A 14,374-nucleotide genomic window follows, 5' to 3' on the forward strand; every position below is an offset into this window, starting at 1 on the left:
ATGACAGTAGTTATTTACAGTAGACAGAAAATCTGGAATAGTCAAATTCAGTGAAAGTGAGTTTTAGTCATATACATAGAATATGATTATCTCTACAAAAAGGATTATACCCACTGTCTTTTTAAAAATGTATTCACAAAAGGCAGATAAACTAAGAATAAGAGGCAACAGGTGGGAGATAAACGGGATAAACTAAAGCAGATTCAAGAATGCCAGGCGGGATGGGAGAGGCGGCTCACACCTGTAATCCCGGCACTTTGGGAAGCCAAGGCAGACAGATTGCTTGAGGTCAGGAGTTCGAGACCAGCCTGGCCAACATGGTGAAACCTCCATCTCTACTAAAGACAGAAAAATTAGCCGGGCGTGGTGGCCCGAGTCTGTAATCCCAGCTACTTGGGAGGCTGAGTCAGGAGAATCGCTTGAACCTAGGAGGTGGAGGTTGCAGTGAGCTGAGATCATGCCACTGCATTCCAGCCAGGGTGACAGAGTGAGAGTATGTCTTTAAAAAAATAAATAATAACAATAATAATAATAATAATAATAATGGCAGGCACAGAACACAGCAGGGAAGAGACGCTAGAATAGAATATGGAAAACGAATTAGGCTTATTCAATTAAGGGCAAAGTAGATATTTCTCACAGGAAGAAAGTCACAAATCATTTTCTAGTCTAATGTTGTAGTGTAGTCCACCTACCAAAAAAAAAAGGCCTTCCCATTTTCCTAAATGCCATCAATATCAGCAACCTTTTTTTCTCTAAACTGTACTATTTGACTAATTATACAGAGTTCTTCAAATCTAATAATTAAAAATACTAATTTTCATTGGCAAGTCATAACTTAGCATTTGTGTTTTTTAAATACTTGAAACACCAGCCTTATTGTGTGTTTCAGAGCTATTATTTACACCACTTCTTCTACCCAGAATATCCTTCCTTCTCAGCTCTAGCCTATATCACTCCAGTCTGCAGCAAAGACAGCAGAGACTTGATATCAAATTGAGTAATTCAAACCTGTATTCCACTGTTTATAATCATATGACTCTAGAGAAGTTACTTGAACCTATTTTCCTCATCTGTAATAGAAGTATGATATCTACCTAATAGAAGTATCACATAGATTCAAGAAAATGCCACATAAAGCACCTAACATCAAGTGAATATTCAACAAAATATTAATTCCCTGGCCCTCCTGACTCTTGGTTCAATTATAATTCCCCTAATAAACCATTAGATTTTACTTTCCTTCAAAATCTGAACTACACTGATAATCAATATCATGCAGTTCAAGATTTAACATATATGATCTCAAACTGTTTTTTCATGTGTGTTAATTTTATATGTTCAAGGTCATATAGGAATACATTCCCCCCACACATTAGAGGGGCAGTAGGCACATAGCATATAATAATATATGGACTAGGCGAAGTCAGAAAATGCATAATTTTAAATAATTAGGGACACTCGTTGTATAGTAATAACAAAAGTATCATTTACATCCAGTTGTTACATGTATAGGCTGAACTGCATTTTCTCAAAATTCATATGTTTAAGTGCTAACCCTCACCACCATAGAATGTGACTATATTTGGAGACTGGGTCTGCAGAAGTAATTAAACTAAAATAAGGTTAGTAGGGTGGGCCCTAATCTAGTATGACTGGTGTCCTTAATAGAAGAGGAGATTAGGACACAGACACAAGCAGGAAAGGAGATCACAAGAAGGTATAAGAAGAAGATGGAGGATGCACACAGTGGCTCACACCTATAATCACAACACTTTGGGAGGCCGAGGCAGGCGGATCACCTGAGGTCAGGAGTTCAATACCAGCATGGCCAACACGGTGAAACCCAGTCTCTACTAAAAATACAAAAAAACTTAGCCAGGATTGGTGGTGAGCACCTGTAGTCCCAGCTACTCAGGAGGCTAAGGCAGGAGAATCACTTGAGCCCAGGAGGAGGAGATTGCAATAAGTCGAGATCGCGCCACTGTACTCCAGCCTGGGTGACAGAGTGAGAATCCGTCTTAAAAAAAAAAAAAAAAAGGAGAAGACGGTCATCTACAAGTCAAGAAGAGAGGCCTCAAACCCCTCCCATATGGCCCTCAGAAGAAATCAATCCTACCAACACCTTAATCTTGGACTTCTAGACTCAAGAATTATGAGAAAAATTTCCACTGTGTAAGCCACCCAGTCTGCGGTACTTTGTTATGGCAGTCCTAGCAAACTCATATAGTATACAAAGGTCTTCCTTGTTCTTTTTAACAGGGCACTGCCATTGTTAATATACCCAGGATATATTTTTGAGAAAAAAATATTTTAAGGCATAATAGCTTTACAACTTTTTAAGAAACAATTTACTTTTTCTCTGTGTACAGAAGAAACATGTAAGATTATATGTATCAAATTGGTAAAAGTAGTTTCTTCTGATAATGGGGGAAAACACCTCTATTTTACTCACTTTTTTATTTATATTACTTGTTTTTATGTGAACATTTGTTGCTTTAACAATTTTAAGCATTTTTTTTTAAATGTCTCCCAACTTTCATCCTTTCTCCTGAAGTAAAGTGATACGAAAGTCACATATACTAGTATTAGTCGTGGCAGCAACACTTACTTTTTGGTTGAAAAGGGTTGTCGCCCATCAAGCTGCAGAGATGACTTTCTGTAAATTGTCACCTAAGTACTGACACATGACATCAGTCAATTTTATGAGTCACTTTAAGTAACACCAAATATTGAAACATGAAACTTGGGATTCACAAATTATTGGATGTAACTTTAATCTCTAAACTCACCATGTGACTCCAGACAAGGCAGCAAGTTATTTCTGTTTTCCTTCCTATAAAATAAAGATACCAACTATTAGCGTGGACTTCATTAAATTAGACGTATACATATTTAATCTTTTCTCCTATACAGAGATCAATTATGTTTGATATATTTGATATACACATATAGTTCATTTTACATAACTGGTTCATTCCTGAATAAACCCAAATTTAATAAAAACATGATTATTATACTCAGCACTTAATACTTGAAGAAATGTCATGATTCATAAATTACAAATAATTTTTTAAAGTATTATTTAGTAAAAATGAGTAATCACCTTACAATGTATTGTTACTGGAAATCGAACTTTTCAAATGCTGAGTGACATTAATCTTTAACTGTTTATCTTTTCTTTGTATTTCAGAAATACATGTAATTATTTCTGTAAGAAAACACAATTTTAAATAAATTTTAGTTTTATCTTTCTGGTTTTTTATCAACTAAATGGGAACAGAAAATTCACTGGAAATATTTCATCATAGATTAATTCATTCAAAAAATAACTACTCATGGCCTTCTGTATGCAAGGTAATGTGCTAAGGTCAGGGGAAAACAAAAATGAGTAAGTCACATTCCTAGACTTCGGAAGTTTACAATCTAGTATGTCAATAATTTATTTGGCTTTAAAAATGCTGTTAGAATACACATTTTTTTTGGAAAATAAAAAACTATTTGAATTGCTTTATTCAAACTGAGAATCTGCTTTTTGAATTTCCATGCACACGCAATAGCATAAATTTTACAAAATAAACAAGCTTTTATAAAACTGAGTTATAAAGCAAAAAAATGTCAAAAATTAAACAATGGAAATCTAAAACACTGGAATACACAACTAATTCAACCTTCACTTTCCTCTTTATCCTTAGGCTGACAAAAGCAAGCTTTCCTACTTTTCAATTTCCAAATTATGTAAACTGAAATAGCACAAAGGAAAAAATTATTACTTTAATTCCAGAAGTTATTGTTATTAATTCAGTTATTCAGAGTTACTATCACAAGAGACTCTAGTGAATCTTGTGTTTAACTTAATATCCCCTAGTTCTAAAGTTGTACTATTAAAAATCTCTTTAACTCAGTTTTTGAATAGCTGTAGCTTGTCCCACTAGCAACAGTATAATGCTTATTTCAGATAAATACATGATAATTCTTGCTTCACATTAAGGACTTACCAATACCAGGAACACAGAATATTTTTAAGATTCACAATTACATATCCGATGGACTCATATATAATGTTTTTAAGTGACCACATAAGTATCTACTGGCTTCAGAATTTTGTTGGTAAAGCACAGAATTCTATGAAACATTAAATCTGCTGCCAGAGAAGTGGTATATCCAACAAAGATATGCAACGGGGACGTCAAAGGCATCAGCTCAGAGTTGGCTCTTTAAGATAGCCAGAAAAGGTCGGGCGTGGCAGCTCACGCCTGTAATCCCAACACTTTGGGAGGACAAGGCAGGCGTATCACCTGAGGCAGGAGTTCGAGACCAGCCTGGCCAACACAGAGTCAAACCCCGTCTCTATGAAAAAATATAAAAATTAGCTGGGCGTGGTGGCACATGCCTGTAGTCCCAGCTACTTGGGAAGCTGAGGCAGGAGAATCGCTTGAATCCAGGAGGCAGAGGTTACAGTGAGCTGAGACTGCACCACTGTACTCCAGCCTGAGAGAGAGAGCAAGACTATGACTCTCAAAAAAATAAAATAAAATAAAATAGCCAGGAAAAAAAAAAAAAAAAGGAGACTCTCAAGTTCAACTACTAACTCAGGTACAGATTACATGCCCATATTTAATATACTGTTTGTATGGGGGAAAAATGAATTCCAAGTAACTGACTTAAAATAAAATCCGTTCATTTATGGATACTGCCCACATAAATAATTATAATTCCTATTTTATAAATGTTTGATTTCAGTTTTTATCTAAAATTAAACGATATCTTTTTCTATAAAAGATTAGAAATCAATGGAAATGTGGGTCTAAGTATTTTCACTAACTGAAATTTTCACTTTCATCCATTGATAGATATCACCTGATGTAATGTTGCTGTATTAAATAATATTAATACTGTATGTGATCTAGTACTGAGCACATACTACGAACACAGGTGTGCTATATACTAGACATAGTCCTCTTTACTCTCTGATAAGAAAAAAATTAAGTAATTTCACAAACTACAACTACAGTGTATGCACATTTGAAAAAAGAATACCACACTAGAAATCAGGAGAACCAAGTCATAGTACCAGCATGGCCACAACTTTCTGCCAAGTCATCTTCAATTCTAGCTCTCAGGCTATACTATATTTCAACTGAAAAGATTCTGGCTTAATTCAGCTCAAAATCTATTGTATACCTTAAACATTCAGTAACCATGAAGAGTAAAACATGGTGAAGAATGAATGCCAAATTCAAATTCTGACTCAATCACTTACTACCCATATGATGTTGGACAAGTTAGTTAACCTAGTGCCTTGTTTACTGCTTTTTATATATACATTTACCATTTACATATACATATAAAATAAAAATAGACTTATGTCATTGGATTATAATGAAGATTAAATGAGATAATATATATAAAACACATCTCAGTGCCTGGCACATAGAAACCACTTAATAATGTTTAACTATTTTTAACTCTGGGATAAATCCCATTTTAAAAAACTCTAGGCCGGGCACGGTGGCTCACGCCTATAATTCCAGCACTTTGGGAGGCCGAGGCAGGAGGATCACTTGAGGTCAGGAGTTCAAGAACAGCCTGGCCAACATGCTGAAACCCGGTCTCTATTAAAAATTAAAACATTAGCCGGGCATGTTGGAGCGTGCCTGCAATCCAAGCTACTCGGGAGGCTGAAGCAGAAGAATGGCTTTAACCAGGAGGCAGAGGTTGCAGCAGTGAGCTGAGACTGCGCCACTGCACTCCAGTCTGGGCGACAGAGCAAGACTCAGTCTCAAAAAAAAAAAAAAAAAAAAGAACTAATTCCAATTCTATTATACTGGAATTTATGTGCTATCAGCTAAGCATTTCTTAAACTAATTAAAATATACAAAAAAAGCATTTCTAAACTAATTAAAATATACACCAAAAAAAATTTTACCCTCATATAAACATAACACACTGTTAAATTATATACTACTAATCTAATAGAATAAGTATCCCATTCAAAAGTACCAACATATAAAAATTAACATTTAGATAAGGTATCTTTATGACATTTCTATTAAGAAAAAACATTCAGGCTGGGCATAGTGGCTCATGCCTATAATCCCAGCACTTTGGGAGGCCAAGGTGGGAGGATGGCTTGAGTTCAGGAGTTCAAGACCAGCCTGGGCAACGTGGCAAAACCCCATCTCCACAAAAAATACACGAAAATTACCGGGAGTGGTGGCACATGCCCATGGTCCCAGCTGCAAGAGGTCAAGGCAGCAATAGGCCGAGACTGGGCCACTGCACTCCAGCCTGGGTGACAGAGTGAGACCCTCACTCCAAAAAAAAAGAAAGCAAAGGTAAGAAAAAGCACTCATTCTACATGTATCTTAGTATTTTATTTTCTAATAAATAAATAAATAAATAAATAAATAAATAGCTAGTAATTAAAACACAAAAGAGATTATGAGGAACATGGTGAATGGTTAGCTTTTTTTTCTGAGATGGAGTCTTGCTCTGTTGATCAGGCTGGAGTGCAGTGGCACCATCTCAGCTCACTGCAACCTCAGCCTCCCAGGTTCAAGTGATTCTCCTGCCTCAGCCTCCCGAGTAGCTGGGACTGTAGGCGCGCACCACCACGCCCGAATAATTTTGTATTTTTGGTACATTCAGGGTTTCGCCATGTTGGCCAGGCTGGTCTCAAACTCCTGAACTCAAGTGATCTGCCCGCCTTGGCCTCCCAAAGTGCTGGCATTACAGGTGTGAGCCACCATGCCCGGCAGAACAGTTAACTTCTACATCTTCCCCAATCCCATAAATTCAAGATATATAATCAATGAAATAATCAAAAAAATCACATTATAAAGTTAATCTTTCTTTTTGTCTCCCCATCGTAAAAATATTTTAATTGGGGATTGTATTACTAACCAAGAAGTTGGCAACGCCAAAAAAAACAAGATATGATCAACTTAACAAAAAAACAGGTACAAAAAAGAAAACCATTTCAAATAGCAAAAATTTATATGCAAAATAAGTATTGCACATAAAAATGAACTTCAACTAACTCATAAAGTTAGCTCAAGATAATGTTCTATCTATAAAAAACTAACAATTTACTTATATACTTAAAATGAGTGTTTCGGTGGAATCATTTAGATGACACTGGCTTATTGGTTCAGTAAAGTTTGATCTTTCATTTTTTACTCTCAGAAATTTTCCAAGAAATCAGGCATTTAAGTAATTCTACTTAAATCAGCTTTTGTTTATATTCTATTTCATTTTATAAGCAATTCTTTAGTCTTTCTGTCACCAATGGCATACTGAAATGGAGGACTATCATTTTTGAATTCTAATCTCAAATGAATAGAACTTAAAGGATACAAAGTGAATTCTTAACTATGAATACCAATCTAAATTTCAAACCCTGATTTTGTGATCCCTCAAGCACTTCCAACTATCAAGAAAGTATTTGAAAATTAATTTTTATTTAATGTTCATCACCTTACAATCATATGAAATCTTTTGAGTAAAAACAGCAATTGTTAAAACTACTGTTGTATATCCCCTTACTATCCATTGCCTGTTGATTCCATTATGGAAAATTGGAAATTACTGTAACAGGATTAGAAAAGCAGTGAATGATGATATCTACTTTGGCACTATCTGTGTGATAGAAAATGTAAATCATAAGCAATAATAAAATAATTAAAAGAGAGACCTATGATTAAAATGATTTTTAAAAATTTAGGGATTTAGCTATGAAATTTTATAAAGAAATTAACTTTTATATTTTTTATTTACAATCTTTAAGCAGATGAAATTTAAATCAATACTTTCTTTTGTGCCTCAAGCATTTCTTACAAATGTTTTAGTGTTAGAAAACTAAGTATCTTTTTCAGAATCAGTCTAGTTGTTACTGTTAAAAACCAGTCTTATTCTTGAAAAGGGCACATTCGGACCACACAAACTTCATTATTAAAAACACCTGATCAGCAGTTAAAACACTAGAGACAAAACACTAGATGATTATAGAATCTTAAGAGACTTCAGAAGATAAATCTCACTCAGTTTCTGAAAGATTCTAATTTTTATGAAGAATGTTGTCTCCTGATAATAAGCACTCTAAGAAAGAAAAGATCTTTAAAAAGGGAATATATGGATACACCATAGTTTTTATTTTTAAAACAAACCAAAAATATCAAATGTTATTTTTAAAAGATTACATATTTGAGAATCTTAACAATGAACAGGCAAAGAGAAGGGAAAAGGTTGGAATTCAGTCTTGAAAGAAGTGGCCTTCAAGGTGATCAGGACTAGAACAGGGAAAATCCAGGTCCTCAATGAGGCCAGCTTTCCCTGCCCATCTCCTCACTTACACAAAAAACTTCGTTCTCTGAAGGTAACTTATCAAATAATTAGCATTTTAATTCTCTGAAATTAAGATAAATCCAGATGGATTCCTTAAAGCCAAAACAATTCTCCAAGTTAGTGAGCTCAATCAGACTTTGAAAGGACAATAAAATACTTAATAATATTAATGATTAAGAATTTGAAAAATAATATCCTTAATTGTTTTCTTTCTAATGCAAGGTGCAAATCGCAACACTTTTTTCATAGGATATGAAAAGGACCCTATCTCAAAAAGCTACCTATTAGGGGGATTATGATGAATACATAAATATCTTATAAAAGAGGATATGGTTGCTATAATTACAAAAACTAAAAGTGGTACAGCAGAGGTTCTTGATAAGGTTTGGGGCACCACAGAAATATAAAAGTTAGCAAAATTTTGTGAATACTCAATTTCTGGAAAGATAAGACAGTGCATCAAATTCTCATAGCAGCCTATGAACCAAAAAGTTAAGAGTTTCTAGGTTAGGAGTTTGAATAAAAGCAATCACACTAGCCAGGGGTTAGGAAATACCCTATCATGGAAGAAACATATACATTAATCCTTAAAGTAAAAATATTTTCATTAGCACTGTTTTTAAAAAAATAAAACATGTTTACTGAAAATGGTTCAAACATACAGAAGTATATAGAGTACAAAGTAAGAATCTATTCCCTCTCCTGCCCTATTCCCAATCCCACTCAGTAGTTTGCTGTGTGTGTGATGCAACAGATAATAGTGATTGAAGACAGAGTTGTGGTTAAGGGGTAAAAAGGGTATTCTAATGCCTTGAATGACTTAACTAAGGGCAGTATTTACAGCAATAATTTGAAAAAAGCCTATCCTGTGTGCAGATTAAATTTATACATGAGTAGAGAGTGTAATACATGTAAACAAGCAGAATGAGGCTTTACCCAGTCTGTCCCTGGATCGAAAAACAAATGAAGGAATATGTTAAATAAATAAATAAATGGAATGAAGTTTTAAAAGATCTCAATAAGAGAACGAATGGTAGTAACAGTTTTGTATTTGCCCCCCTCCAAAAAAATTAACAAAAATACAAATTGAAGATGTACTGTTGAAGATGTACCAGAAGATCTATAAGACGGAAGGTCATTTATTCCAAAAGTATACAATTGGCCCTCCCTATCCGTGGTTCCACATCCACAGATTCAACCAACCACGGACTGAAATATTCAGAAACAAAACCAATAAACAGTAACAACAGAATAAAAAATGCAAATTTAAAAACATGTAACAACAATTTACATAGCATTTACTTTGTATTAGGTATCATAAGTAATCTAGAGATGATTTAAAGTATATGAGAGCGTGTGTATAGGTTATATCCAAGTACTACACCATGTTATATAAGGGACTTGAGCATCCTCAGATTCTGCTATCCACTGGGGTCCTGGAACCAATCTCTCATGAATACTAAGGGACAGCTGTACTGATTGAACATGTACTGTGTGTCGGGTAGGAATACAACAATGAACAAAAATTAATACATAGTTATTGCATTCATGAAACCTGTAGTCTAGAGATAGGGACAAACACTCATACAAAGGGATGTAAAATGACAATGGTAAGTGCTATGAAGGTTATGAATCTGGAATTATAGCCAGTATAATCAAAATTGGTTTTGCTAAAAAAAAAAAAAAAAAAAAGTGATGATTAAGCTGTTATTTGAAGAAAGGGTTGGAGTTAACTAGGCAAACAGGAGAAGGAAGGGAGGATTCCATGAAGAAAGAACTGCATGTGCAAAAGACCTATGGCAAAAGGCAGGCCAGCAAATATGAAAAGCTGCAAAGAAACCACTGTGACAAAAAAAAAAAAAAGCAAGGAGTTACATGGGAAGAGATAAGACAACAGAGATAGACAAGAGTTAAGAGTTAAACAATGAAGCACCTATGGACTGTGTTAAGAAATTCTGTCCTTATCCTAAGAACAATGAAAAACCATTGAGGGATTTTAAGTGGGGACTGATACCAGATTTGTGACACAGTGTCAAAATAACAGAATTTGAGTATTAAATCAGAGAGAAGGTCACTTTACCCTATTCTATACTAATCAACACCCCCACTTGAAATACTACATATTGGTCATGATTCTTTCAACTATAAGTAACAAAAACCCAACTCAAACTGGTTTATGCAAAAGGATATTTATTGGCTCATTTGTAAAAATAACTAGACATAATTCAAACAATATCATGTGAATCTGGTTTCTTTCTCCATTCCTGGGCTTCGCTTCCTCTGTATTGATTCTATCCTCATAATATCCATTGAGGATGACTGTAACAGCTCCAGTCTAACACTCTTCAAAACTGAAATCCAGGACAATAAGAGACCCAGCTATTATTGGAGTTGGTTTGCTTGGCTAAAATTACATGCCCTTCACTAAGCCAATCACTAAGGGAATGCTAAGGCATTGTGATAGGTTTGGGCTTACATCACATGCTCTCCCTGGTACCAGAGGGAGAGTCTTAATCAAAAAGCACAAGAATAAAGATTGGAGGAAAGAATGGTTTTCCAAAGGAAAACCAAGTAAGGGTAAATAGATGCTGGGTGGCAAAAATAACAGATGTCCACTACAAGGAATTCAGAACTAGAGCTTTGTCTAGGTCAAGTTGAAAGGACTAAAGTCCTAAAAAACATGAGACTATAGGGTGGGAGAAGTAAAAGCTATTTACGGAAATTTTAAAGTTTGTCATGAGAAAGAAGGAAAGAAGGTGACTTGATCTTTGTGTGGCTCAAGTAACAATAACAACAATAGTAATATCTACTTGTTTTGAGCAAACTAGAGAATTGCTAGTATTGAGCTTTAACATTACTTCATTCCTTACATTCTACTATGTTATAATAGAATATTATATACTATATTTTATATATATAAAATATCACTATAAATTATACAATATAATGATAAATATATAATTATAAAATAATTGTAATTAGTACACAATTATTAACATTAGCTAACATTAAATGCATATATTATTTCATCTAATCCTCAAAAACTCCTATGAGGTAGACACTATCATCATCCCCTGTTTACAGCTGTGGAAATTTAGTTACACAGGGTAAGTACCTTGTCCAAAGTAACAAAACTTAGTAAAGGAGCAAGGATTCAAACCCAGGCACTTCTAAGGCTGAATATTTCAGATATGACACTATTTGCCTCCACCAGGAATACTGGAATATTTGGAATACCAAATTACAGGGAGGCAAACTTCATCTCAATACAAGAACAAAACAATTAGCAGTTAAAATATCAAAAACTAAGACGAACTCTAGGTGAGAAAGCTCACCAAAGAAAAATATGAAAAATTTAAGCATTATGTGATTGAAAATGTTCACTTTCAAGATCCCTTCAAGAACCCTTCCAACCCTAACACCGAAAATATTTCCATCTAGTAGAGGTATGTAAATTTCTGCCTAGACTGAAAGATATGGAAGATTTTTAATTATTTCACTAAAAAAAATTATTCTAATTAGACATGTTGAATTATAAAACTTCATTTTTGAATTGGCAATAAAATATTTGGTAATCAACCTGCTACATCCAAATATTTTCTAGGACCTTGCAAGTACAATATAATGAATGAAGCAGTTAGGTTGAAGCTCAACACTGAGAATAAAAGTCTTGAGTTTATTCAAAACAAGTAAATTCTTTTAAAAAAGTAACATCCAATAATCTTAAATTAATTTCATTTTAATAAAGATGTTTGATGGCTTAAATCAAAACTCTCAATGAAATCACCTGCTTCACAGACACCGATTCAGATCAAACATCTCAAATATTATAGCATCATGATAACTCAACCTTTTAGAATTTTAACATTTTTGTAAACACAAAGTTCTTTTAATACAATATTAATACATAGAAAGGCTATGCTTCAACAGACTACTTAAATCTACAAACGAATCTAAATCAGTACAGTTATTAAAAGCTTTGCTATGAACGAAAACTTTTTCACACAGGGTACAGGGAATCTCTTCATCACTTCCTCTTCACCCAACTATAACCTTCTGCAAACCTGATCCAGGTTGCAAACCACCTGCTCTAGTTACTGCTACCCACTTTGTCAGTCAAAACTGAGCTGAGCACAGCAGGGCAGCTATAGCATTATCTACTCTACAGTACTTTACTAAAAGCAAGTATCCACCTGAAGATCCCAAAAACCCTCCCAATAGCCAAATCAAATTACCTTTTCTTCATTTGCATTTTCCTTGTTTATCTCGCAGCTATTTTAACCCCATTTCTTGAAATATCATGCTCAGTAATTTTCTATACACCAACAGTCCTGTGTACTCACCTACTCCTTTTTAACTCTTTACAGATTCTCCAGATTACTTCCTCCTTAAATAATGTAAAAACAGGTTTTCCACAAAGTTTAGACCTCAGTCCTACATAAACTGTTCCCCACAGCAGATCTAATAAATTCCATAGTCTCACCTATCAATTCTCAACAGCAGCCTATATGATCAGAAAATAATCACCTCTGCTATAGTTTCAATGTTTGTCTCTCAAATCTCATGTTGAAATTTGATCTCCAATGTTGCAGGTAGGGTAATGAGACGTGTTTGGATGGAAGAGACAAATCCCTCATGAATGGCTTGGTGCTGTCCTCACGGTAATGAGTGAGTTCTCAGTCTATTAGTTCCCACAAGAAATGGTTGTTTAAAAAAAAAAAAAAAAAAAAAAAAAAAAGCCTGAGAGACCTCCCTCCTCTTTCTCTCGCTTCTCTCTCACCTTATAAATTGCTACCCACACAGCTTCCCCTTTGTTTTTCCACGAATGGATGCAGCCTGAGGCCCTCACCAGAAGCCAAGCAGATGCTGGTACCACGCTACTTGTACAGCTTGCAGAACCATGAGCCAAATAAGCCTTTTTTCTTTATAAAATGCCCAACCTCAGGGATTTATTTATTTATAAGAACACAGACGGAGAAAGACAACCTGACATCTCATCTAAGTCACAGTCCTTCCTCTTTTACTACCGAAAACTGCTATCTAGATATTTAAAAATAATAAAAACACCTCAAATTCAGTACATGCACACCTTGGAGATATTGAGGGCTCTGTCCCAGACCACCACCACCACAATAAAGTGAATATTGCAATAAAGCAAGTCACACGCATTGTTTGGTTTCTCAGTGAATATAAAAGTTAGGTTTACAACTATAGTATAGTCTAAATGTGCAATAGCATTGTCTCTAAAAAACAACATATATACCTTAATAAAAACTACTTTATTACTAAAAAAAAGATAAAGCTCATTTGAGCCTTCAGTGAGTCATAATCTTTCTGCTGGAGGAAGGTCCTGCCTCCATGTTGATGGCTGCTGACTAATCAGGGTATTGCTTGGCTGAAGGTTGGGGTAGCTGTGGCAATATCTTAAAATAGAAATTATTTCTACAGCATTATTCATAAAAGCCAAAAAAAGCAGAAACAACCCAAATGTTCAACTAGTAAATAAAATGTGGTATATTAATACAATGTAGCATTATTTAGCAATTTTTTAAAATGAAGCACTGATACATGCTACAACATGAAGCCTTGAAAGTAAAAGAAGTCAGTCACACATTGTTTGATTCTATTTATATCTAATATCCAGAATAATGGGTAATAGGTTTCCTTTTGAGGAGCTGAAAATATTATGGAATTAGATAGTGTTGACAGTTGTACAACACTATCAATGTACTAAATGCCACTGAATTGTACATTTTTAAATGGTGAAATTATGTTATATGAGTCTTACCTTAAATTATAAAAGTTAGTTTTACTTTTGCATTTCCCTTTTTCTACTAATGAAACTGCCATCCTTCCGATCTTTTTTTTTTTTTTTTTTTTTTGAGACGGAGTCTCACGCTGTTGCCCAGGCTGGAGTGCAGTGGCGCGATCTCGGCTCACTGCAAGCTCCGCCTCCCGGGTTCCCGCCATTCTCCTGCCTCAGCCTCCTGAGTAGCTGGGACTACAGGCGCCCGCCACCGCGCCCGGC

The 14,374-nt window shown here is 34.8% G+C and overlaps 1 protein-coding gene across 28 annotated transcripts in view; it reads right to left on the bottom strand.

Annotated features, from left to right (window-relative positions):
• The window catches only part of ZNF280D (zinc finger protein 280D), a 97,655-nt gene that overhangs the window by 72,776 nt on the left and 10,505 nt on the right, over positions 1-14,374 (bottom strand). For 8 of the 28 annotated variants that reach the window (XR_013395599.1, XR_013395598.1, XM_015142305.3 and 5 more), the window contains exon 2: positions 2,793-2,836. Coding sequence is in view for 15 of the 28 variants with exons in the window: in XM_028850964.2 (XP_028706797.1) it covers positions 2,612-2,639 (28 nt within the window). In the remaining 13 variants the exon portion in view is untranslated. Of the gene's footprint in view, positions 1-2,611; positions 2,681-2,792; positions 2,837-3,106; positions 3,212-14,374 lie in introns of all 28 variants that reach the window. The other 20 variants (XR_013395601.1, XM_028850961.2, XM_015142306.3 and 17 more) reach the window with 5 other exon arrangements.

Source organism: Macaca mulatta, chromosome 7 (genome assembly GCF_049350105.2).
Source record: "Macaca mulatta isolate MMU2019108-1 chromosome 7, T2T-MMU8v2.0, whole genome shotgun sequence".
In the NCBI taxonomy this organism is placed as follows: domain Eukaryota; kingdom Metazoa; phylum Chordata; class Mammalia; order Primates; family Cercopithecidae; genus Macaca; species Macaca mulatta.